This window comes from Tyto alba, unplaced genomic scaffold, assembly GCF_018691265.1.
Source record: "Tyto alba isolate M040663 unplaced genomic scaffold, T.alba_DEE_v4.0 Super-Scaffold_1, whole genome shotgun sequence".
Classification (NCBI taxonomy): Eukaryota; Metazoa; Chordata; class Aves; order Strigiformes; family Tytonidae; genus Tyto; species Tyto alba.
In genome coordinates this window covers 9,732,041-9,759,724 of record NW_024881261.1, presented here as the reverse complement: position 1 = coordinate 9,759,724, position 27,684 = coordinate 9,732,041, and the positions used below count along the sequence as shown (strand labels likewise).

General features: G+C 45.8%; 1 protein-coding gene across 4 annotated transcripts in view; it reads right to left on the bottom strand.

The window, feature by feature from the left end:
* The window catches only part of AFAP1L2 (actin filament associated protein 1 like 2), a 71,972-nt gene that overhangs the window by 26,395 nt on the left and 17,893 nt on the right, over positions 1-27,684 (bottom strand). For all 4 annotated transcript variants that reach the window (XM_032988631.2, XM_032988632.2, XM_032988635.2 and 1 more), the window contains exons 2-3: positions 1,929-2,057; positions 1,323-1,400 (exon numbers count right to left, since the gene is read on the bottom strand). In XM_032988631.2, the coding sequence (XP_032844522.2) occupies positions 1,323-1,400; positions 1,929-2,057 (207 nt within the window). The remainder of the gene's footprint in view (positions 1-1,322; positions 1,401-1,928; positions 2,058-27,684) is intronic.

Sequence of the window (27,684 nt, the reverse complement as noted above, 5' to 3'; positions counted from 1 at the left end):
TAAGATCCCATACATGTGCGTGTCTCACTTCAGCATTTCCAAATAACTCAGAAGTTTTACTTGGAATAGGGAGGTTGTTGAAAACAGAGAAAGAGAGAAGTGCCAGGTCCCACAGGGAGCAACTGAGTGGGTAGGCTCATGGCCTTGATATGGAAAAGTCTGAAATAAAAGAACCAACACTAAAAATAAATTGTCTGAAATTTGCCCCCATGCTTCAGCATGGCAGATCAGTGCAAGCCTTGTTTTATCCACCCAAAAGAGAACTTTATATAAAGAGATGTTTCTATTGCTGCTTAGCTGCTGGGAGCTACCTGGAGGCTGTGCAATCCTGTTACAGAGCATTACAGCATCACCCAGAGGGCCCTGTCTGGAGATCACACTGGGGCTGCACATGTAATCTGGGAGGACATCCTGTCTTCAGGAGTATTTGAAGTCAACCTAAATTCAGCTGGAAGTAGTTTAAATAAAACAAAACAAAACCAACAAGCAAAAAACGCCACCACAAAACAATAAAACCAAACCAAACAACACTGGGAGTGGGGCTATCCCAACTATTGCTGGACCAGCACATTAACAGCAGGCTGCACCGATGCATCCCCTTGTCTCATCTCTTTGGATGAGAAACTTTGGGGCAGGGTCAGCCTCTAACTAGGTGTGCGTTAAGGAGATGTGTGCCACTAATAATGTCACTCTATGCATTTATCAAAAACAGCTTTGGTGATATACTTCAAAGAGCAAGAACATTTTTAGACAATTATGTTCTTTGCCATGTTTCAAATTCAAAACCTGGGAAATCTAAATCGGGAATGAATATTTTATCTAGGTTTAATTTCTTGGCTTGTACACTGCGGAACTCTCGCACCCCCCAGGAGATGAAGGTGCTCTGCCCGCGCAGATGGTGAGGGTACAGGCTGCTCCTAGGAGCTCGCCTCACAAGGTTGTGACGACGCAGACCCCCTGGGCTGGTGCACAGCACCACACTAGAGAAGACACATGCTTTCAAGGTCTCAAAGAGGTGAAGTGACTTGTTTTGTGGCCAAAGGAAACATGAGGGCTTCCTTAAATATTTCAGGCCCTGGAGCTTCAAGCCTTAGAAGGCAACATTTTTATCCCAAAATAATGACCTCCAAAGTGCTACTTCCAGGAATAACCTCACAGTGTTGGCAAGGACCACTGTTTCTAAGGGAATGTTATGAAAATGGTAGTCCTTCCACACCATCTCAGAGCTGACAGGGGCCTCCATCGGTAAAGCAAGGCTTCAACTGCATCTGCCTTCATCACACCATTAGACAGGATGCAACCATTAATCTTCAGCTCCCTACCTTTGTCTTGTTTCTCCTGGTCACCCTGCTGTTTATGGATGGTCACTTTGTTCATATAAATGTATTCCTCATCGCCACCTGCAACCAAAGGGAAAAGTGAACTCTTTACCCACCTGCCGCTTTCACATTGCTAAGTTTTTCCACAAAGACAGATGTAAAAAGTGTCTCTGTCAAGTACATTTGAGGAGAGCATGTTGGTTGAGGCAACGTGCAGAAAAAACCCCAAGCAATAATAAAAAGCAGAAAAATTAAATGCTTTATAGTCAGGAAATTCCATAAGTTAAAATTTCTACTTAAACATTAAGTTGGCCAAACAGTACATCCTGTGTATCTTACAAAGTGGATTAAATAAACTTAAGGTTTAATAAGGAAAAACAGAAAGGAGCAGGAATCTTGGGAATCCTTTGCTTGTAAAGCTGGACACATAACTATAGTAGTTTTACATAAACAATTAGAGGTCACTGTAAAAATAATCTCCGTTTCATTTTCCCCTTCTAATTTTCATGTCTCCCCTTCCCACCTGCCTCCAAGAAAATGTTGCTTCAAGACCCTGTAGCGATTCCCTTGAGAGCCCACCGCCCTGTCCTCAGTTTTCCTTGCCCATACCACTAGACTTGGTGTAGACTCGCAGAAGGTCAGAAAGGAAGCTCTTCTTCACAACAGCAGTGCTGCTCAAGTTCTCCTTGTCCAGTACCCTCAGAAAATCTTCAAGTTCTGTGAGCAGCTGCTCGAGAGCTACAACAGCAACAAAGACAACTGTTAGCAAAGCATTTGGATAGCGTGTCAAAAGAGGACATACATGAATTCTGTATTTTCCAAGATCCTTCATATTTCTCTGACCAGGAATAATTCATATTTAATTTTCTAGCTTGGGCCCTCCTCCTAGTTTTGAAAAGAAAGTGGGTCCCAAAACCAAAGAGCCTCCAACTTTCCTTAGTCTGTTCATACATCAGTAAAATCCCATGTAATACCTATTCTTCTACCAATAGGACATTTTGCTCAAGGAGGGAAAGCCTGGAGGGATTTTGAGCATTAGGCCTGAGATGACACAAAAGTAGCTAGCAAGATCTAGATACTTGCATCCTGAATCCTGGAAAACATAATTCGAACCTCATTTGGATTGGGATCTACCAAAGACCCTGCTTCTTTCTTCCTCTTTCCAAGGAAACCTCAAGCCTTCAAGCCTCCTCCTTATTTCTCTGTCTGTAATGACCTGAAAATGGTTATGTGTGTGTCTCCCAAAAAGAGACAAAAAAACCCCACCCCCAAAACCCCACATACATAAATCATAATTTAGTAACTTCTCAAGCCACCTTGCTTGGGTAGTGACCACAGAGATCCTTATACCACATGGAACTGAAGACCCAAGCCAGAGCAGCACCTCAGCCAGCCTCAGGAAAACCTGCCATACCAAAGACATCCCTGCACACTCGCAATAAGCAACTCAGACACACCACTCCCCAGCACTGGCGGCGAAGCCAGGCTAATAGGTTTGTTTTCCTCCTAAGGAGGTGCCACTCGGCTCTGCCACCGACAAATCACTTCCCTGACAGGGCTCACGCTGAAGCCACAGGCTTTTAATTGCTCGCTTTTGTTCACCCCGAAGTTTATCGTGGGCTAATTAGCAGCAGTGGCAGGAGCCCGTTCCAGGGAGGAAATAACAGAGTATTATGTGGAGAGAGGAAGCGCTGTGCAAGAACGACGGCGTGTGGGAAAAAGCACAGAAAACGCAGCCAAGGCTGTTCCTCCCCTTTGGAGGGTCCCCTGCTACCCCAATTCCACCACCCCCCCAATGCCAGGGTGCTGCAGGGCAGATGGGCAGTGGGTTTGCCACTGCCAGGCTGCAAACCAGGCTGTGACTCCTCAGCACACCACCAAGGAATGTGACATATGGATAATTTAACTAGGGCAATGCTCCATTCCCTTTACTTACAATATTTCTATGCTGTGTATTCTCATGGTATCCCCATGAGTCACTGTTCACACCAATGAACTAGAAAAGTGTTAATATTTTGGTTTCATAGTGCAAAGCATCTGAAGTATATCTCGCTTAAATGTTACCACCTCCAAGGTCACAAAGAACATTTGTTCAAGGGCAGGAGAGTGTCATCACCCTCTTACTCCCCCATCTTTAGCCACCAGCAAACCCTTCTTCAGGTGAAAACATGATAGAAGATCTATAAATAAAGCATAAATTACACTGTAAAGGTTTATGTTGCTAGCCATTAATTGAAAAACATGCTAGTGCTCTCAAACTGTATTAATCTTTGCTAGCTTGACTATAAAACAGTCTAATGACTTCAGATCAATAAATAATGGCTCCAGAGGAACCTACCAACTGGCAGTTCTTCACACTTTGTATTATATCTTCTACAACCAATTAATTCTCTTCTGGCCTGATTTAGGACCAGTAGGGAATGGAAAATGCTTGCATTAACTTGAATGTTTTTGCTAGCTGATGTTTTGCCCAGCTATAACCCACTGCAACCCAGAGAAATCAAGAATCACTTCAAGAACCAACAGGTTTTTTTCATACACTGTAAGGAAATAGGTAGTATTTGTTGACAACAATATTAGATGCCACTGATATCACTGAACAATGAACTGTGAGCATTTGGTGTCAAACACACTCACAACCAGCATCTCTCAAGATTCAAGGATCCTGCTTCTTCTAAGTTTAAGGAAACTCCACTGGGGTAAATCACAGCCTTGCTATAGTCACTCATCTGCTTCAGTGGCTTACTTCATAAAATTTAAATTGAGGACAGATCCTGCTGGTCAGGCATGGTAGAGAGGATATTTATGTGCCAGGGATGACATCATACGTATAAAAAACACATAACCTTAATTTGAAGCTTCAAAAGCAGGTCAGCTCCCAACAGCTGCCTACATGGCTGTCACGATACTGGGTTTGCAGGAGAAGGGGTATAATTCCCATTCCCTCCTCCACCCCCATGACTGCATAAAATGACTTTATTCTTCTCCCAGGCATCCACAGCTAGCACACACAGAGGACTGAACACTTATGAATAGCAGAGCCCATACAGTAGGTTACATTTTCCAGCCCACCAAAGCTGAATTCAGGCTTCTAATGACTCAAAGCAACTCATTTAAGATGTGATCCTGGGGCCACAGAGGTCAGTGGAAAGACTCTGCCAGACTTCAATGGATTCAGATGCCAGGGACTCGAGAGAGATTCGTTTTGCTCTTCTTCAGCAAGTAGCAGCATATAAACCATCTGCTTCTATGCAAGTATCTCTTTGATCTCAGCTGGACATTCTCAATCCAAACCTGATACCTGCAAAAATAAACTGCCATTAAAATGAATGTGACCATTCATTCTCTCATATCAGAAAGAGAACAAACTAATACTTATCAGAGGGTGACGAATGTGAGAAGTAAGAAGAATTAATCCGATGAGAGTCTGTAAGATCCTCTGTGCAAGAAGTATTACAGAGGTCCCAGAACGTCAATAGGACTAAAAACAGTTGAGGGGCCATGTATGTCAAACCATCTCAAGATTTCGAATGCTGGAAACCACTGCTTGATCTCAGCTAAAGACCTACCATGCTGTGGTGATGATGTGCTGAACACGCTCATTGCAAAACCAGGTTGGTAGTTATCCAAAGCAGCCTGAAACAAATGGCTCTCCCTCCAAGCTGCATTGTTTTGCTCTCCTTATCTTAGCAGTTTAGAAATAAAAGCATATAAAGAGATGATTCCTATAGCTAGGCTTGCTCTGCAGGGCAATAGTTACAGATGCAAGGATGTGTTTGCAAAATCAAATGGCTGTGAGTAGCAGGATCAGAAGTAGACTGAAGCCCAAGTCACAAAGCAGTGCAATTCTCAGAGATGCTTTTGAGAAACCTCCTTCCACAGCTACGTGGCTCTTCTCAAATCTCACAGCACTTCTTTGTGAACCCCCAAGTACAATGTGACTCAAGTAATCTTCCTGGCACCGTCTCAAATAAATACCTCCACAGGATTTGCAAAAATTCAACCTACTTCATGGAAAACAGAAGATTACCTCTAAAGTTAAGATCGTCTCAGAAGAATTAAGAGACTTAGTCAAGGTCACTAAATACCTCTGTTGAATCCAGTCCTCTCCAGCCCCAGTATATGACCTACTCCATCTCCTTACAGAGCACGGCCACAGATACAGGGTACCATTAGGCATCACAGCACAGCCCAGATCATGCTCCTCTTCTCCATGACCACAGGCATCAGTCACTGGATAAAAGCCATAAGGATTTCACAACATGCCATGGAGAGAGGTGTAGGAGCATCGTAGTCAATGTAAAACTTGACTGATTTGCATCCGCAGTGAGTAAACAATCATCACTGAAAGGACCAAATTCTAAATTGTATAGAATTATCACATCTTTACTGGGGTAATAAGGCCTTACAGGATGGGGGTGACCAACCAAAGCTACCAGCTCCTCTTGCATGCACTTAACTGGACGATGAGAGATGTTCTCCCTCCTTTTACTCCAAGGCAATGCAACCCTTTTTATGGAAACTCATTGACAGCCCTCTGACCACAGCAGACTCTCTCTGAAGGTTGCAACTTTGGTCGCAGCAATAAGCAAAGAATTGCTTGAAACACAAGTGATCTGTTTCAATGACAATTCGGTGACAGTATGACAACACTGAAAAGGGCTTCTTCTGGCAGGAGTCTATGGCCTTTCTTTGCAGACAGAAAGTCTCTTGCATTGCAGCAGTGTCTATCCTAGTTCATGTGAAGCTAGAGCCAAAAATGCAGCAGCTTGCAAAGCCCCCATTGAGGAAGCACATTCTTTGCAAAAGAGCTGCCGATTTTGCCTGACACCAAGGTCATTGAAAGGTAAATGACCATTAAACTAGATTATAAAAGCCATTCCTACCAATAACCACTGATCTTTGTCATTGTGCTATAATAACAACCTATGTCTACATCTAATTACTTTATGTCTTGGCCTTACGAGGAAATGGAAAGACAGGCTCAGAATGAACTTTCATTCAAGTGTTTCAGTAACCACTGTGCAGGACTATATTAGACCATTTAATCTAAATTCAATTATTTATTTTATCAAGGTAGAGGGGCCCCAGCCACCAGACAGAGAACTGTAATAAGATACATACTAAAAGACAAACTCTTTCCTCTACTGAGATGAGAGGTGAAAGATAAGGAATATCATTTGCTAACAGGAAACTAAGGCATAGAGAGATTAAGTGATTTGTCTGAGGATACAGGCATATTCTCCAGCAGATCAGGACTACAACCTAGCTTTCCTGTGTCTCAGCCTGCAGATCTTGCTCCCAAAACACCCTCCCTTGGATCCTGAAGCACTGGGAGATTTCTTACCCTTCTGCCGAAAGCAGGATGTGGGTTTGGTACTTTTGGCTTCATCTTTCCTAGGAGTGGCTAGGCTAAACTGCTGCCAAACAGCACTGATACAGGCACCTAGTAAATACCTGCAGCCTGTGGCATGCCAAGCTTTTTGCTTCAAAAACCTTGGAAAGTCCAGAGATAGTGAAACTGATAACAGTGTTGTGATTCACCCAAGCATCAGGCCACAGGAGCAGAGGGACTCCTGAGGGGCACCTCGAGGTACCCGCATATCCCGAGCCTCCTGGGACTGCCTCTTCTGTGCAGTACATCCCATGGAAGCCTTCTGGCCCCCATTTCCCACTGTTCAGCCCTAACTGGCAGCACTGGGATTCCCCAGGGGCTGCCTTGGCAGAAATAAGTCCCTTTTTTGCCCTGGTTTCTTTTTTCCTTCGCTGCATAAAATCAATAGGGCAGCTGACGAGCGTGCAGAGAGGACAGGCGGGTACAGAGACAGCATTCAGGCTGCTGAATAGCAAGTGCTGTCAGCAGAGTAGGAGGACCCAGCCCAGGCCTCCTTGGCTAATTTGGAGTCTAACAGTAACAGTTGGCCTTTGCAAGAGGGAAAAGTCACCCACGATGACAGCTAGAGAAGGCCATTCTCCCCAGCTGTGAGGAAAGGCAGATGTGTGGATGGTGACAGCTCTAACAGCTGGATGACCCCTACACAGGGCCACCTTCCAAAACAGCAAAGCTGATCCTTCCTCAGGCAGACCAATCCTCCTCATCCTGCTGGCTTCAGGGTCTTGCAGAGGAGTAGTAAAGGAAAGGGTACAGTGATGATTTTATGGCTTTTCTGCAGTGGTTACGGCTCCTCTGCCCTGCCCTGGATGCCACTGGCTTCGGCACACACAGGCAACACAGTGCAAGGAAGGACACACAGCAAACAGCTCTCCCAGATACAGCACCAGGAAGAAGCAACATCTCTGCTGAACCCCAGAAGGCTGCTCCTCCCAAAACCATCCCCATCACCCTGCAACCTCACCGGCATTCACCCAGGGGTGATGGGCATAAAAGTGTGGACAAAAGTTTACCAGCTTGGTTTTGATCATCAGAAACCAGGCTTAACTTTCCAAAATTGCACCTGCAATGACTGGCCAGCCTTTCTTCTTATAGCTTTTAATGGGAAAATAATAAAAAGCCCAGCCCATTCCTGTCCAGCTGAAACTCCTCCATTTTTCACTGAATAATAATTATTTGTAGAAAAAAAGAAATCTCCACACAGCAAAATGAGAAGTGCTGTGTTTATCAAAGCAAAGAAAAAAGAAAAACACAAACCAAAACAAACCCCACAATCCCGTCATCCCCCGTCCCCCCCCCAAGCTCCTGGTAAAGAGCGAACTTCCTCATTGAAGAATCACTGACAGATTAAGTAAAAGGCAAAATTCACAAACCCAAGACAAGCTAAAATACCTCAAAGTAAGAAAACCGTAAAATTGGAGAACTCCTATCCTAGTTTTCCCATTAAGCCAGATACACATCAGACAGTTATGACCACTGTCACAAAGCTGTCTGATTTTCAGACATAATAAGTGCTTACAAGGAAGAAAGAAAAAAAAAAAAAAAACACCCAGACAGCATCTATTGATGTACCTAAAATCCAGTACCGCCTGGCTTCACACTCACGTAGAGAGCATTAGGCTCGTCTTTGTTGCAAAGTATGAATCATGGAAGGAGAGAGGCAAACAATGTGTCTCACTGGCTGTGGGCTGTGAACTGCACAGATGAACCCAAGCAGCTCTGCGTGGGCTGCTCTGGAAGTTCGAACAAGACTCGTATTGAGAAGCAACAGTTCTAACCTAGGAACTCTGAACTTTAACAAAACGGCAGCAGAAAATGCACACAAAGCTTTTTTTCAGTTAGCTGAGCAAACAACAGACTTCTCTTTCCTCCGCTGGAAGGTGGGAAACAGCATCCAAGAAAAATTAAGAAAAAAAAAATAAGGAAGAGAGAAGAGAAGCAAAACATGCAAATTATGGCGTTGTAAGGAGTTTTTACTGAGCAGTCTTGTATTTCAGTGCCGTATTGCTTTATTTTATGCAATAGAGGTTATATGCATGAAACTTCAGGGGCAATACAGTGATGTCTTTCTTTGCAAAGGGTCTCAGTCTCTCCATGACAGAGCAACTGGTGAGTCACTGGAGGTCTCATACCACCAAACAAATTTATTGGATGACATCTGAGAGAAGCCAGCATCTTTTCCCTTTGTAGCACGCCATATTAGCAGACTGCCCACCAAACTCATAAGATCCCCAAAGCTTTACTAGACTACAGACTGCAGGTCTGCGCTCAGGTGCTTAGCAATGCATGTAGCATCAGCAAGTGGGAACGTACCATAATGAGCCATGGAAAACTGTGCTGAGACCTGGGGTTGATTGGACTGTCACCCTGAGAAGTGCTGCATCCTCAGCGTGTGGGGGATCGGGTCACTTATCACTTGTGTAACATGGTAACTCCTGCTGGGGCAGAACCAAGCTAGAAAAACATCAGGGAAGCAACTAAAGAAACATCCGTGCAGTAGCCAAGAGAGTAAGTAAGGATCAAACCAAATCAAGACAACTGTCAACTGGAAAAATCTGGATCAAGTCAGGCAGGGCAGAATGTTAGAGGGCACTCACTCTAAGGTAAATATCCCTAAGAGCAGGGCCTAATGGGCTCCCTTCCCAGTGGGGAGGAAAACAATCCCAACAATTCAATACAAAGAAGAAATCATGTTTGCTGCCAAGCCCCAGAGTTGAATCCTATAGTGGCGTGACAGAGACAGACATGATTTCCTCTAAAGCTGTCACCATTGATTCCCTTCTCTCCCCACAGTCCTTTCTGCTGTTTTTTCTCCCTTACTCCTTCAGTTTTCAGCTAAGATCGGTGGGTTGGTTTGTTGGTGTTTTTTTTCCATTTGTTGAAGTTTTGCTCTCCCTTCCATCACTATGTGGTTGACTTGACTGGGGGGTTGGTGACCACCTGACCTGCAAACTTAAAGTACATCCGTTGTTTGTTATCTAATGTAATGCATAGTAGCCCCTTACTGGATATAGCTAAGAGGTATCTGATCAAATAGAACAGCTGTTTTCAAGAAAAACATACATGCAAAACATTCAACTTCATGACACAAACACACGGGAGTCTACTGCTCAAACCCAGCACAAGGAGGCATCCCACAGCCACCACTCAGCCCAGCCTTGTCCTCCTCTGCCTTGACACGGTCTTTGCTCCACAAAGGTGGCAACACGTGCTCCTGCACCTCAGCTCAAGTCTTTGCCAAGGCATCTGGGTTAAGGAGAATAGTTGTTGTGAAAATGCTGTGGCAGACTTTGCATCGTCCTTGTTCATCATTCTGCATGGCTACATCTAGAGGAAAGCACATTTCCATCCCTCTCTGCATTACAGAATAGCAGCAGAATAACAGGCACACAGCTGTTCCAATCCGTACCAGAGTCTGCAGCCACAGGACACCTCTTTCCTGTGAAAAAAGGAAGCCTGGGATACCCAAAACAGCAACTGGGAAAATGCAAGGTCTTAATGAGATTAACTATCACAATGATGGTGAACGACAGCCCTGGAACAACCCCTGCAGTTTGTACCACTTCAATACAAATAAGAGAGGTTAACTGCCAAAAATATTTAGAGATGGATTTCTCTCTTGCAGGCAAGACACAAACTAAAGGAAGCTGTCAGATACATAGAGAGTTGTGTTGGTTTTTTTAAGAGAGGACATGCACACACGCATACACATGCACACACCCTCTGAAGGCCTCGTATCAAAGCATTTTCCCACCACTCTCTGTTGATTTAATGGCATAATTTCTGCAACAAACAATAGAAACATAACAGAAGGGGAAAGCAATTATGTTTGAGAAAGCAAAAGCAAGAGCTCCGGGGTCAAAAAGACAGACACACAACCCTGGAGTCCCCACAGTCTTTTCCTTGCTGTTTCCTCTGCAGCAAGGGCTCTTCAAGCCATGCTGCCCACAACAGCCAGGGCTGGGCCTCTGCTCCCACAGCTGAAAAGCAGAATGACCACACAAGGCTATTGCACTAGTGCAGGAGAAAAACAGGTTTTAAAAGTATCCTGAACTATATCAGGGTAGGCTGGCAGAGCCTACAGCAACATCGCTCTTGATTGCTAGATTTTGTTCTTAAAAATGTTGCCCAATCCCTTGTCCAAATATTGCATGCAGTCCTTATCCATCTTCTTCAGGGTAATCTGGGACCCAAAACCCCAGAAGAGAGCATCAGGCAGCTGAAGCTGAGCAGTGTTCATGCAGCATTGTGCAAACCAGTGATTTTCTCTGGAACCCCAGTGTATAATCAACAGCAGACAAATTTTCTCAAAACCTAAAAACAAACCTCCCCCCAAAAATTCCCCCCAAATTCCCCAATCTACAGACATCACCAAGGAACAAAGCGTACCTCCCTTCCTAACAACAAGATTCAAAGCAAAACAGCATTTACCAAACTTCAGTTTAGGGTTAAGAGGTGTGTGGAAAGGGAAGGTTTAGGAATGACTACGCAATACTTCAGAGGTCAAATTACAAACCCTCTCCTACCATGAGTCACCAGTGCTCAGTGAGTATCTCCCAGCAGGGCTCCTACATCTGCCACCACAGGAGGCCACAGCTCCCACCCACCCTCCCACATGCATGGGGAAGGCAGGGATGCCAGAAGGAGACCTGAGGACAGGGCTGGATGTCCTCACTCTTACATTCAAGAGATGCCACCTTTATTCCTCTCGCACGTCTCCAACATGACATTTCACTGAAGTCATGGTGGAAGAGCAGCCTCCCAGGAGCAGGCAACTCCCCTGTTTGTGATGGATTACCAAAGCAGCCGGGCACCACATGAGCCATTTTGAGACACGTGCCCTGTGGGGAAACACCAATGTTGTGCTAATGCTACAGTGATGTTCCAGAGAAACAGAGGCTCTGCCCTATTTCACACTCCAAACATTGCTTTCGTCACTCACCACATTTTCAAATGCAGTTCAAGTTTTTGGTACCATCTGGCATCTGTGTTATTAATCCACATTGCCCAAGAAACTCCCAAATATGTTTTGTTAGTAGAACCTCTCTCTCCAATACTCATAAAAGCAATTAATGGCTACCTTGAGGAAAACAAATATCACTTATAGGGAAGAGCCTCAGAAGAGAGCCTTTCCCAAGCCACCCAATTTATACAACATCTGTAGACACATCACTCTTCCAACACAAGTCCTATTCACTGCATGAAAGAAATGTGTCCTGCTAAAGCACAGGTGACAATACTTGGAGGAAAAATGGTGATACAATACTTCTCACAAGCCAGGAGTGTACTGAGATAAGTGATGCAGTTGTATGCAAACCAGTGTGGAACCAGTGAAGATAAAGGATCGGGATGCCAGTGCCATGGAGACTGATGGAGCTGCACAGCACTGCATGAGGAGATACAACGCGAGCTCCCGTTTGTCTCTCTACAGGTCCAGGCCCCTCATGGTGTGACAATCAGGGATCAGAGAAGCCACGGACATTTACCTACTGAGGTAAGCAACCTCTGCAGTGACCTACCTAATGGGCAGCTCTTGGTTTGACTCGGTAATGGACCTGTTGCACAGCTGCTTTGCTTCATGGGGGAATCTTTTATAAGGTATGGTAGAGGCAAGCACCAAAAGAGCTGCCAAGGCTAAGAAATAAACCTTGTTTTACCTTTAGGGTCACAGGAGAAGCCACCACCTGCACCCTGGGTTTGAGTCTCATCACCAAGCAGTAGCAAGTCAAACTCATGGAGATGCACAGGTGGGAAAGAAGCTCAGGACGAGATAACCATATTGCACCTCTGTCTTCCTCCCCAGCAGGGCCCTGCAGGAGCCCATGGGGGCTGAGGCAGCAGAGAACCAGGTCAAAGACTGGTGTTTCCTTTTTCCTATGTGAATTGGAAACTTCTCCCTTTCTATCCTGACTGTGAGGCATGGGAAATGAAAGACAGCTCTCAAACCAGCAAAACAACCATTTACCGGATACAAAAGATTTTCTTACTTTGTCTGTCTTGCACTTTGTTTACATGAATGAGAGCCAGTTATCCAGACTGGGAACAATACTCTGAATTAAATCTCTGAAACCCATTACATAAATATGCCGAAGGTATCACTAATCCTATCACAGATTTAAGAGTTAGATCATTATTTTCATTTACCCTTTCAGCAGAAAAATCTGTGAGAAGAAACTGCTGATGAATGAGTTCAAGCCCTTCCAGCAAATTCAACTTCCTTGGAGCTTTTCTAAACTCACATTTGACTCTTCCATCTCCCTCTTAACAGACTTGGGAGGCATCCTTGTAGCTTGGCTATAATCTGCCCAGCCTAGCATTTACCTTTTCTCAGCATTACGTGCTAATGAACACTTACGTCATCCTTAGTAACTGAGGATCCCTTCCCGCGTGGGTTATTTGGGGAGCGCTTGCATGCCCGAGGTTGCAGCACGAACCAGCAGCAATGGTTTGGGATCAGCAGCTCATGCCCGGCTCCCCGCAGACAGGTTGCTGCCCTCGCTCAAAACCACATCGCCGTGTTTTCCACCCAAAAGGTGACCATAACATAGTTAAGCATTGGCACTAATAAATTAATAGCTTTTAATGAAAGAAATAACTTGAAGGAACTCTCTATTTACTTACTGCTAAGCACAGCCAGGCTAGTCCACAGCTCTGCCTCCAGCGCTGGAAGCGATTCAATCGAGGACACGATTAGCATCTTGCAAGCAGGAACTGCCCTCGAGATAGTTTTCTAGTACTCACAGGCATAGAGAGACAGACATCCTCACAACTGCTGGCTAGCTGGTAAGTAACAGGCAGCCCCAGTCAAACCAGCAGCCTTCCAGTTTTGCAGGGAAGGTACTGAAAACCAATGGCCGCGCAACTTGCTGGCCACCCAGAGAAAAACAGAGGCAGAGACACTGCATCGCCTACCTGTTTAGGGAGCAGTGCATCTTGGATATTGCTTAGGGCGGGACCGTAGGCTGCCCCTGCAAACATCTACTCAACCTTTTGACTTTCCTTCCACCAATTCTGCACTTAAGCTCTAGCCCCAAAGGCGAAGCTGAGGCAGCCAGGGAGCACAAAGCCACAGAGCCTTTCAATCTTCTTGGGTTAGGAGAAATATGAGGATTGTTTCTGTTGTGGTTTGTTGCAATTTCATTTGTTTTATTGTTATCTGCTTGCCTAGGCTTTCTAAGAAGCAGACAGGCAGGTGAAGGAAAGACAAATGACTAGGAAAACACTTCCAAGTTATAGGGCTAGGCATATTTTGTTGCAGAATTTATTGAATAAAATAAAAAACATTACTATTACTTTATCTCAAAAAAAAAAAAAATGTTATTTCATTCATTTGTTTCAAGAAAAAAAAAAAAAAAAAAGAAGGGGCAGAAGGTGGCTGGATCCCCAAAGTCCCGGCAGTTGCTTTATTGCCCTCAGCTCCTCCATGGCATTCAAAAAATGTACAATCAAAATTTCCTCTCCATTTTGAATAACATCTGTCTGAAATTTCCAGGTGGGACATGTTAAGTCATGCTTCTACAAATTCCCCTTCCTGGGGGGCAAGGAAAGTACAGGAAACTGTTTCAGAGATGCGTAAGAAACTGGATCTATAGGAATCTCTCATCAACAAAATAATACATTCCACGTTCCCCACCCACGGTTATCCATCCTCAACCAGAGTTCTTAGAAGGCAACACTCTAGCATGTTTTACCCTCATCCTCTGGATGCTTATCTCAGGGTATCATCTCAACAGGGCATTGGAGGATGAGTGTTGTATGTTTGTATAAAGTAGCAGAAGACAAGTGAAATCCCTGATGCAGGCCAGGAAACCTCAGTGAGGACCAGTGAGTCTACCCCCAGCTAGGGGCAGGCAGATATAGTGAGGGATAAAGGAGGGGGCAGGAGGAAAGGTCAGTCAAGAAAAGTACATGTGATAGCTTATATCCCTCAATGCTGCAGCATCTCCACCTTGCCCTGAGCAGGCTAGCATGCTCATGCACTATGGTACCAAGCAGAGACCATGCTCAGGTCCTGGAAACATCGTCTTGGGACAGCATGTTGCTCACAAGCTCTGCCTCTCTGCTAGTTTAAATACCTCTGTCAAACTGCAGACTCAACTTTTTAAACACTTGACAAATTGGTCCTGCAAACCTGGGAAAGGCTGCTGTGCTATTAAATAGAATCACAGAACAGTTTGGGTCAGAAGGGACCTTAAAGATCACCTAGTTCCAACCCCCCTGCCCCGGGCTGGGCCCCCTTCCCCCAGCCCAGGGGGCTCCCAGCCCCGTCCAACCTGGCCTTGAACCCTTCCAGGGAGGGGGCAGCCACAGCTGCTCTGGGCACCCTGGGCCAGCGCCTCACCCCCTGCACAGGGAAGAATACACACCCAGCACTGACTGCTGCTGACTCTGGCTTCACAGAGACATGTTTTTCTCTTAACATACCCCACTAGACCTCAGCTTCCCACCTCAGCCATCTCACTTTTCAATTTTTCTGCCCTTTTTTAGGTAGCTACGGGAATTTGCCCTCCTGGCTGACGCAAGGCACTCTACCTACCTTTCTTGCATGAGTCAGCAGCCAGCAACAGGAAAGATGTTCTTTGTAATTGAAAATGAATTAAGCGATTTTGAAGCAGGGGAGTGTTTTGGACTAGTTATCTGACTGACAGCAGGAGCACCTCAGTAAAGGCTGCATTATGAGAAGCAAACTTCAAAAGAAGTGACAAGGCCAGAGTGTTTGTAGTGCCTGAGGAAGTAATTAGAATTTAAAAGGGACACAGATTGGGCAAGTACACTAGGCTAAGAAAGATGAACTGCTGCCAAAAAAGTTTCTTTAGCTTTCCCAGTGCTTCCTAGCCCATATTAGAAATGCGGTTTCATGAATATCTGTCTCAAAACATTTTTATAGAAAACCCTTGCAATTTTTGAAAACAGGAGAAAGATGCCACTGTCAAAAAACAGATGTCTCCTGCTTCCATTTCTCTTTTCAGCTTATTAACAGCTGTCTTGCTGTCATCATTCCCAAACAGGAGAGGGTTTCTGCAAACTCTTCAGAGATAAGACGTTTCTTAGAGGACTGGTTTTGTATACGGCATAGTTTACCTTACTTCACAGGAGGGTGGGTTTTTTTGAAGCAAAGGCTTCAAATGCTTCCAGTGTCCATGACCACTGATGTTTGCTCTGCTGGTGAGTGACCTGCCAGGTCAGGAGTACTGCTCCAGCTGGAGAGGTATGATGTTAGTCAGAGATCAAACTGAATGCAAAACTCAGTGGTTTCCAGTCACCAAGGATCATTGCTAAATTTCTGCTGCTTTGAGATCTCTGCTATGTCACAGGAGGCTTTGAACTCGTGATTCAAACAAACATGAGGCTGCAACAGCAAAGCTGCAGCTGAAGCCAGCAGAAGAAACGTTTGTTCTGGTTTTCCTCAGCAAGCTGAAGCAGCTCACAACTAACTCAGCATTTAGCCCCTTCCACCAGGAGGTCTCAACACTTCTGGGAAAGCAAAAGTCAAAGATAGAAGTCTGCAATGAAATCCAAGGCCAAAAAATTTGCAGCTCTGGAGTGAGGCCAAAGCTGGTATTCCACCAGGGCCATTTCTTCCCATCATCTATTTCCTACCTGAAGGCTCTAATGCCCATTTTCTCGGCTCTTTCCCCTACAGTGGAGACTCTTGTGCTCAACGGTTCATACCCAGACACTGACAGAGACAGCTAAAATGAGTCAACAGCCCTTTGAAGGCAAACAGGGCTGGTGGTGTCTCACCAGGATACAGGTGAGATGTGGTGAGTCAGGCTGGAGGAATGAGCTCAAGCGGCAGCACCTGGTACAGCTGGTCCCTCCAAACCACCCCACTCCCAGCTCAGCGGGTCACTGCAGTTAAGGCACTTGTGTTGCTTATCTGTCAAGTGTTTAAAAAAAAAAAAAAAAAAAAATCCGCTGGAAGTTTGGCAAGCTTAAACAGGCTTCCAGTAACACTCTGAGGAAGCTCACAGGATGTCATAATGCAAAGTATTTACTGAAAATTGTCTCGGCATTCAAATGCTCCTTGTGGATTTAGTTCAAGCTGTGTTGGATCCCATCTGCTTCAGGCTTGTGGATCCAACCATAATCTCAAAGGAATGACAGTTTTCACCCTGTGTCACTTATCCCCATGGGTTTCACAGGGCCTTTCTTTCACAAGCTCCTGATACAATTTTAAGGGAAACAGAACAACCTTTGTACAAATGCAGCCACTCCTGAATGAGGACTCATCACAAGAAGGTATACTAAGGGTGCCGCATTTCAGGACATAGTGGCAAAACTGGCAAAGACACCTTGATATAGAAGCCCAGATACCCCCCCAGATCAAATTTTTATTAGTGGTATTTTTATCAGTTGGTACAATTGGTATCAGCCTGACCCATATGCAAGCAGGCACATGGGTATTTGGGTCATGATTCAAAGGCAACTGGACACATTGCTCACCATGCTCATCTCTGTAGACACTGGCTAGAAATGGGTGTTCCTTAGCTATGTCAGCTCAACAGGCTGGGCAGGTCTACCTGGACCCTTTGGACTTGTACTGAAAGTTGGAAGGTTGTGTTTAGAATAAATTGGGTTATGTATAAAAGGAGCATTCCTTTCAGAGCACAGAAATGCTCGTAGTATGTATAAGGGTCACATTGCTGCTGTGCAATCACCACAGATATCTACCTGAGCTGTATCTTTACGTGGTATATATCTATACAGCCCCACAGGAGTCTACCAAAAAGCTTTAATTTTAGCACAGAGGAGAAGGATGCCCTCTTAACAGGAAACTCCAGTTTTATGCAAGCACAGACAGTGCAGAAATTTCCCAATTCATGTCAGATCCAGACATCCAGCTCTGGGGATCCCAAAACACCAGAGAAAAACCAAGATGAAAGTAAAACAAATGCAAGCTGTGTTTCATTGAAATGGGAAACCACAAACCACTCCTTGTTCAATGGAAAGCCCAAATTTTGGGATTTTGTTTGTTTTTTAAGAAAGACAGAATCTACCACCCTTCAATAGCCAATAACCCCACTGGGCTACTGGGGCTCTTCTCTAGGCTGGGAGGGACTGTGGACCAAAGCCAAGCTCAGATTGTGCAGCACCACAAGCAACTCCTCTGCATACCAAACACCAGTTCTTCTGGAGCTGCTTTCTCATTTTCTCCCATTTATGTCATTCTCCTACATATACATGCTACTACTTTTCCTTGGGGCCTATAGGAGCTCCCCCAAGACAGGGGCAGTGATCTCTGAGTCTCAGGTCTGGGGAGCTGGGTTTCCTGGGCAGTACCATCACCACAAAGGCTGTTTATGATAAGAAATACCAACCAGGACCTGAGGAACTTCCATGAAAAATATTTTTGTGCAGCTTCACTTAAAAAAATAAAAATAAACCATCAAGTTCTTGATGGGTCAGGATTTTCTGGAAGGAAAAATAAAGTCCAGCAGAAAAAACTTCTAATTGCTTTGTACTCACTGTAAGTGCAAGTAGATACCAGGATCAGAGTTATTCATGCCAGTAGAGTTAATCCTAGGCCAGCCCTGACAACTTCATCCCAGAGTAGTGTTACAAAGCCCTTATAGCTCCTGGTTAACTGCACTAGCAGACTATGCTTATGGCTCTTTTGCATTAGCCCAGAGCAGCTGGAAATTACCAATGAATTTGGCTTATGAACTCCAGCTGCATTACTAGTAATCCCTTACTCTCCCAGTGATAGAAGCCTGAAAATTTTTTAGTTTCACCTCCTGTAGAGGCAGTGCTCTCCTCTCTGGCAGAGGGGTCAGCGTGGGCCATGCCAGCCTGCACCCTGGTGCAGCATCCCAGAGGGAAACCTGCTTCTATGCACGGCGAGGGCCCCCGCCTGGAGCTGCAGCTGGGAACCCCCAAACCAGCCTCTTCCTGCACGTCACAGCCCATCTCACAAACTACAAGCTGCTGCAAAGAAGCACTTCCATGGTCTCATTTTTCTTACTACAGAAGGAAAAACCCCACCGATGTCCTAGTCTGCCTGCTTTCCTTCCCTTCTGCTGCCGACTGTGGTTCCAGCAAGCACACCGTACTGGGGGTGAGACCCAGCAGCTTCTGTGAGGGGCTTGCCCTGTGCTGATATTTGCATTCTCAGTCACTTTTAAGAAGAGCCTGTAGAAAAGGGGCCTGCTTCGACCTCCCCTTCATGCCACCCAACTCTGAGCTGCTCCTGGACCAACTGGTAAAAGTCATATCAGGGTCTGGCCTTGCTGCAGAGGGATAGCCATGAGACTTGAAAACCAACATTGAAAAACAAACAACTCCCAAACCAAAAGTCACAAGACAACCCTAAACTTCTGTTTGAAAATATTTAGTCAGGATGTCTTGCTGAGCTGACACATCTGGTTTCCAGAAGGACATCAGATGGGAGCTGTGCTGAACAAAAACTTTTCAGGATGCCCACGAAATGAGGGAAATGAGGAGCCTGGGACATACTGCTGCAGTTGTGCAGCAAAGGGAGGACTTGGAGTTGGCCCTGAAGAGCCCAGAGGGAGCCATCCCCATGGCTATCCCTGCTCAGCACAGCTATTAGACTTAGACATAAAATGAAGCAAAGTGCTCTAGCCTCAGCATGTACCAACTACAGTAGGTGAGTGATCTGAAGGCTGTGTTAAATTCACATATTTCCCCTTAATCCATGACTAATAAGCCCATCTTTTATCAACTCAGAGGGGCAGACATTCACAAAATGCCATACTGTTGTGACTGGCCTATTTATGGCCCTGGTTCAACTCAAGAAGTCAAGCATGCTCCATCCTTTAACTCCATCCCTTGACAGCGCGTCCTTGCCCACACAACTCACTTTTAAGCAAATCTGACAGGATCTGAGCCTGTGCTCAGGCTGGGGGGAGGGATGTCTCAGTAGTAAAGCAGGCAGGAGCATGCCTGTGCTTTCCCATCTGGCAGTCAGTTTAAAGCCTCCCAAAGCATCCCAACAAGTGAGCAGAGAGAAGACTTCTCAAGATGTACATTGTGCTCATTCCTAACACATTTCCCTTTCCAGCACAGGCCGGAAGCAGGACCCAAATTTTCAATAGGACAAAAATATCTTTTCTTTCCCTCGCTACACTAGGTGTGGCCTGGGAACACCGACCAGGCAACAAAACTGGCTGGTACCTGCACCAACACATCCCTCCCTGCATGCTTCCCACTCAGATAGGCATCCCCTCTGCAAAAAAAAAGGGGAGAGGTGGGTAAGCAGGATGCATTTTGTCTCTAGCTTATTTAATAAGAAATAAATAGATCATAAATTATGGCTGGTTGTCAGGTCCTCATTATTGTCCAAGTAGCATTAACAATGGCAAGAAGGCAAACGCAGCACATACCCAGGGGACCTGGAAACACCCAGCCATTCCCAAAATAGGAGCAGCTAGGTGCGCTGCAGCCGGAGCACAGCTGGGACCCCCCTTCCCAGCACTCTGCTCTCCTAGGCAGCGCTGCAAGCGGCGGGTCAGGAGGTGCATTCCTCTGACAAAAATACTATGAGAAAAAAATGACTGAGTGGCAGCTCCAGCACAGCCCCCCACAGAAGCCACTGGAGCTGCACTGGTCCCCTTCACCTCCGCGATGGTATCGGGACTGACGGACCCCTGGGAAATGGGCTGCCTCCCACAACATCCCCGCAGAGCGCCTGGCACTGCCTGCAGCCTTTACGGGATGCTGCAGTGCTGAGAAACTGTGCTGAGATCCTGGCTGCATCAGGAAGAAAGGAGATATGTAGCAGTACTTATTGTAAAAAAAAAAAAAAAAAAAAAATTAAAAGAAGAAAAATTTTAAAAAACCTGAAATCAGCACAAAATCCAACAGCAATCAACTCATTGCCATAGGAACAGGTTTAGTGCTATGGCAGCCAGACAACTGGGTCCTGTAGGCTAGTGTCCTTCTGGTAACCTTGGGAAAGTCATCGGCTCTTAATTATAGATCTGGGGGAACATCAGATATTAGTGTTTGTACTGCCACGTTACATCTTGGCTCTGGCTAAGGCTTCCCTTGGCTCCCAAGGTGCTGGAAGACAAACATGTATTTTCTTTTCATTTCAAGATAGCTGAAAGCCATTGCCTGAGCAATGATGAGAACTGTATGCAATTAGGAATAAATGAATAAAACATTCTTAAACAAACAAACAGAAATCCCCTGGCTTCAAATCCCAGACCAGGACCCTGGAAAGCCAGAGGGATGCAGTAGTGGTGACAACCCTTGGGCCAGCACACCCAGATCGATACCTGGCACTCCACAGAGGAACTGATCCACTGCAGCAGCAGCCCACCCGAGAAACATCCAACAGGGCACACGGCTTGAGTCTGCATTTTGCGGTCTCAGAAGGGGAAGTTTTGGGGTCTCAGCGTGGTACATAACCCCAACCAGATGGGGCAGCGAGTCTTTACTGAGATACTGTCAGTGCACCTTATAGAGGGTCGTCTTCCACCCAGGGCTGCGCTGCCTTGCTGAGGGACAGGCTCAGGCTTTCCAGGTGTTGCCTGCAAGACCACACTGCCCCACCTCAGCTGCTGTTCAACCCCCACAAGCCCAAGGAGCCCATGGCATACTTGCTTTGTATTTCTTGCAAGTGCACAGATTGTTTTTGCCTAGCCACAAGGCAGGATGTAGACTTACTGCTTTGAGGTCTGGTGAGATTTGGGTTACATCCAGTTAACAAGCCCTTTTTAAGATCTAGGCTAATAGCAGTGACTCCTTGGCCCGAGCAGCGTGTCCCACAGGTCCCACTCGCAGCATGCAAAGGAGCCCTTTCCTTTATTCACTTCCCATTTCCTGCCCATTTGCTTCAGCAGCAAACTCCCCGTTCTCATAGTGCGGGTGGGATATGCGGAGAGGAAAGGAGCAATCTCTCCCCACTGTACTTCTCCTCCTCCACCATCTCCACCTCCTGTCAGACAGTGTCAGGACCACAAAGAGTTTCACCCTGCCCATTCCAGGAAGAAGGAAGCTTGCAACCACAGCCCTTCTGCTGAAAAGCAGCTTTTCCAGGGGAAGCATGAAAAGAGATAACAGCACCCACAAGCAAGGCTGGACATGCAGTTTCCACAAGAAATCATTGCAACAGTGCAGGAGAATGGCCTCCCTTGGGCAAATGGCTTCCCCAGGCAACTTTGCTCATTAAGAGATCAGCTGCTGGAGCAGGTGGAGGAGAGAGAGACTCAGAGGAGTAACCTAAACCTCCCTGCTCTCATTTTGTTATTCCAGGAGGAAAGGAGATGAGAGGGAATGTGGGGAGGTTGCAAAACAACCAGCTAACCCTCAGGGCATGGGACCAGGCTAGGCTCAGCCCCTCCATGTCACAGCGCAGGTTGCTCACCAGCCGCAGCAGGCTACCCTACTCCAAAGTAGCCCCAGCAGCAGCCCTGGTGCTCTCTCTCACTTACCCTTGCATGAGTGAGATCAAAATTACATTGCTGCAGTCTGCAGCTAATGCAAGGAGCAGCAGAAACAGCCAGAGCTGTAAAGGCAGCCTCCCCATCACCTTGGTTGCTGTGGGGCAAGTGCAACCAGCGCTTATCTTTTCTGCGAGCATCACAAATCTTCAGAGCCCTTCCCTGTGCAAGCCTTTTTCCATGGTCCTGTCCCTGCCTGGAGCTCACGTGTGAGGTTTTCCAAGGAAAAAGCAAGCACATTTAGCCCAGCAGTTTGATGCCTCATCAATAGTTTTCTTGAACTGGCTCCTACTGATCACCTCACAGCTGAAACCTGGCGATCTGTGTCAGCAACCAAGCCTGAGGAGAGGAAAGGGGCGTGGGGGGAACCCAACATCTCTGGCCAAGATCTTTTGTGCATCAGTTTCTCCTCACAGCCTCTGCAGTGTTCCAGCCTTTCTGTTTTGTAAATACACACACAGCGCCAGATGACTCAGCCTGCTGTTTCCCCTCAGGATTTACAGCCGGGATACGGCAGCGGTGCAGGGGAAGGTGGAGGGAGCGGTTTTACACCACGTGAAAACAATGTCATTTGTTTTGCTGGGCAGACTTGAAACCTCTGACAGGAATGCTCCCACCAGAGAAGCAAAGCGAAGCACAGGAGCCACGCGGCATCCTCCACAAGCAGCTGTGCAAGGCCCCTTGCAAGGTGCATCCTGCACAAAGCTACAATAGACACCTGGGATCCTGCCTGACCAAGCCCTCCAGCAGCTTTCCACCAACACAGCTGTGCGTGTCAAGACACTGACTCAATATATTGTAATTTAAAACAAGACTAATCTCTTAGTTAAAAAAAGAATCAGTTACTCTGAAGACTTACTCCATTTTCCCTGTCCTCCCGAAAAATTCAGAGATTACCAAGCCTTTGGCTAAGAACTGCTTTACTGGAGGGATGGAAACCTTGACAGTGGCCACACTCAAGGAGTAACAGATGTGCCTTTCCACTAGAAATCCCAGCTGCTCAGTACGTGTAGAAGACCCAATGTGCCAGATCCTCTGGCGAGGAACATCCCAGAGACATTTCCAAACCTCTAAAAATAGAGGGCAGCCAAGGAGTATTGACATGGCAAACACCACACTTGGCTGGGCTGGAGGACCACCTGGCCATCAGCTCTGCCCACATCAACCACAGCTGGCCAGGGGTGGGAGCTCACCTTTCACTCACGGCAAAGGAACAGAAAACAGCCACTTGTGAGTGCCTGGGAAGAGACTGACCTGCCAAGAGAGACCTCATGTTGAACCAAGCAAATATATAAATAAATAAAATAGAGAGTGTTTTCCTTCCAGCCAAGCAGAACTGCTGATGAAACCACTCTTCTGCATGACACATTTAGCAGTGCTTCGAGGAAATCAGAGAAGCAGTAAATCCATTAGCACAGAAAAGCCTCTTTTTCCAGCCCTGACAGTACACTCTCAATATTCGAAATTTTCATCTGTAGAATAGCTTAAGAGCCACAAGTTCACAGATACCTGGAGTGTGCCAAATGTGGATCCAGCGCGATGGGATGGGTGTTCATCCATGCAGCTGTGTCATGGGAACACAGGCCCTGCTCCAGGAAGCTAAAACTCTCTTGACCGATACAGACTGTGCCTCTATGGAGAGGCATCATAGGATGTCTTGAATACTCTTTTGTTTAAAAGTTCCTCCTCCGTTACTAAGGGTGTACCTAGCATGAGCAGCTGCTAGGGCTGGAGTAATGCATGCTCCATCCCAGATTTCTCACCAACCACAGAAATCCCTTCAAAGTGACTATGCTGACAATTGAGAGGTTTCACTGCTGCCATGGGCAAGATGAGCAGGCACCTCAGGAAACTGTCGAATTTGAGCCCCTGCTGGGAGCAGGGTCAGCTGCAGCACATTACTCAGAGCAACCTGTTCCAGTTTCTGACAGCAAAAAAGCTTTTCCTTACATTAAAATGGAATTTTCCTGTACTACAGTTTGCGCCCATTGCTTCTTGTCTTTTTACCAGATACCACTGAGAAAAGCCTGTCTATCTTTACTCCCACACTCACCAGGCATTTATGCATATGGATGAGATCCCCCTGAACTGACTCTTCTCCAGGCTGAACAGTCCCAGCTTTCTCAGACTCTCCTTCTGTGACAGATGCTCCAATCCCTTCATCATCCTCACAGCCCTTTCCTGAACCAGTTCCAGAATGTTCGCTTCTTTCTTGTACCAGGGAGGCCAGCACTGAAGCCAGCATTCCTCGTGTGTCTCATCAGGGATGAATAAAGGGGAAAAACCACCTGCCTCAACCTGCTGGCAACACTCTGCCTAACGCAGCCCCAGAGGCTGTTGGCCTGTTGCCACAAGGGTGTATTGCTGGCTCATGTTCAACTTGGTGTCCACCAGGACCCCCAAGTGTTTTTTTTGCAAAGCTGTTTTCCATCTGGTTGGCCCCAGCATGTACAGGTGCCTGAGGTTATTCCTCCCCAAGGGCAGGACTTTGTCTTCAGGAGATCCCTGCTGGCTCATTCCCTCAGGCTAGTGATGTCCTTCCTAACAGCAGCACAACCATCTGGTGTATCAACCACTCCTCCCAGTTTTGTGTTATTTACAAGACTGATGAGGATGTACTCTGCCCCCTCAGCTAGCTCATTACTGAAAATGTTGAACAGTATGGGCCCCAGTATCAACCACTGGGGCACACCACTAGTGACTGGCCTCCAGCTGGATTTCCTGTCTCCAGTCACAACCCATTGAGCATGGCAGTTCAGCCAGTTTTCATCTCACCTCACCGTCCACTCCTCTAGCTCGTGCTTCATCAGTTTGCCTATGAAGATGTTATGGGAGAGTGTCGAAAGCCTTAATAAAGTCAATAAACACCCACTGCTCTCCCTTCAGCCACCAAGCTAGTTATCAGATTTTTTACACACATCAAGACTGTAAGATGATAGGGTGTAATAAATAAAGCCAACATTTTCCCAAGCTGTCTACTACTAAACATATACATGTGTTTGGGGTTCTTTATATAGTTATTTAGAGCGAGTAACACTGCATATCTGTGGGTTGTTTGTGTTTCTGTTTTAGGATGTAAAACACAGAGATAAGAATACTCGTATATCCCCAGACAGACAGAATCTAGTTCCCTCACCTGTATTTCTAGATGCTACATTAAACCAAACAACAGATGCAGTAGATAGATATTGTGTGGGCTCATTTTAACCAGCATTCACCTGCATTCAGTTTACAGAGGAAATGCTGGCACTGTATCAAGTTACATCACACCATTTTGGCAGCATCTGAATCCCTCCCACTACTGCATCACACTTTCTCTCTTGGCCTTTCTTTTCATAGGGTTAGAAGGACATCCTGTTCAGAAATTTTGTATAGTGTATACAAAATCATAAAAAAGGTTGATGTTGCTTTGTTAAAGTCTGGGGCTCTTGACCTCTTGCAGTCTGAACTTCATCCCAAGAGAACAATTCACTGTACATTAAAGAAACTTTGATTTGAATTTCACTAACGGACAGGGTTGCTACAAGTAGACTGGCCTATTCCAACCAGAGGGAGGAAGTGTACCTGGAGAACCCTTACTACACTGACAGCACCTGCAATCTTTATCCCATTGTAAAAGCCAAACACAAGCAGCTCCCGGCCACAGGAGCAGCTTTGGACAGATAGGATGTCTATACAGAACTCTCACAAAATGGTGACATACAGCTCACGTAACCTTCAACCATTCACTGCAGGCAGGGGCCCCCTTCCCACACACCCTGAAGACAGGAGTTCAGGTAGAGTACAAACCACAATCATCTTCTTCTGCAGCCCCAAAATTTGTCCAGTTCTTTACTTATCTACAAGACCACCCTCTTGTACCACAACATTGTAACCTGAGCACACATTTGAGCTAAACAAGGCTGTCCCTGTGGCTAAGTACCACCACTTCATCCTAAGACAGAAAACATCCAGTTTTTCCATCCAGAGACAGGCTTTAAGACTGGGGCAAACATATTTATTTTCAATTTACAGCAAACAAAATACTTGCCTTACAGCAACCAAACAAAATACTTTGTATAAACTTTTTCTCCATATTGTGGGTGGGAAAGGAGTTGAGAAGAGCAAATCAGAACTGTTTACTCAGGGTAAAAAGAAAAAAGTACAGAAAACACTGGCAGAAATTGCATTCGCTGGAACAAAGTAATTTTGACAGAAATCTGCTATCTGCCTCTCCTTGTTTAATCCAGCCTGCTAGAACTAGAGTCTAATTCCCTTGAAGTCAATGGGAGACTTTCCTCATTATGGTGAGAATCAGGTCCTCAGATTGAAATTACACAAATTATGGATACAGTCAGTCAAAAAATCCAATTTAAGAACTGGGTTTTTAGGTAGAATATCCTATTTCAAACATACACATTAACAGCATGAAGGCCTTGGAGGGCTTGGACAGCTCCAGCCAACAGGCAGAGCCTAAGAGGTGCTGTGGAAACAGGGACAGTAAATTCCCCAGAATGAGCTTATTTGTTGGCAAAGACAGAGAAATTCCCTTCTGATTTATTTCTGCTTTGAAAGAGACATTCAACAGCTTCCCAGCATTAAGACATTTTCACACTTAAGTCCAAAAAGGGCTTAGAGCTACTTATGCCCAGTTACTGTACATTTCCACAACAGCACAGAGCCTTGGCAGGCTTCTCAACCAGCTGGTGAGCCTCAAACCCATCAGAATGCAAGGAATAAAATATTTTTCCTCCCAAATTTCTGAGCAGCTGTTTCTCAGGAAAGACATTGGCCAACTTTCAACGGATTTGCATAGTTGCAGTGCAGGAAGTAGACACAATCACTTTAACATTGCTTAAAAAGCCAAGGGTGTCTTCCCCTCTCTAGCATCATTTTAGGAGTGATTATTCCATATCACATAAAATGTGTTTTGAGTTAAGATGAACAGGCTTACTAGAAATGCAGAAGAAATGTCTAAGGAGGTAAGTCTCGTTTGCTCTCTTCATGTCATAGCCCCTTCCATATCCTTTCCATGAGTTCACTTTCGGAAATATCAAACTCATTTCAGGGACCCTAAAACCTTCCAAATGAGGAACTCATAGAGCTAATGAGGCCCCTGTGCTCCTCTCTCCTCTTCCTTTTCCCTTCCTTTGGTTGCATAGTTTCAGCCCTCACTTGTACTTGCGATGGTATCCATCACACCCTGCAGAGCCGTATCAACTCCATTTCAGTGGAAAGTACATATAGCAACAAAAGGGTTTGGTTGGTTTGGTTTGGGTTTTTTTTCCCCTGCTAGACTAGCCAGGTAGGTTGGCTCAGGGGGTGGGTTGACTGTCAGAGCAAGAAGCAGAAGTGCCTGGCCAAGGGAAGAGTTAAGGGCACACACGGCAGCTCCCCTTTTCTAGTGGGTGTGAGGCGTTCAGCAACTCATCCTCTCCTGTGACAACACCCTTAGAGACCTCACACTCACTTCGGTCACTCCCTTCAGGCTCTCGCTGGACTGGAAACTGTCAAAGGTCAGACTATCCCATCCCTTTTTCCCTCATGACTTTCTCCCCACCTCTGGCATCTCTGTTAATGTGAA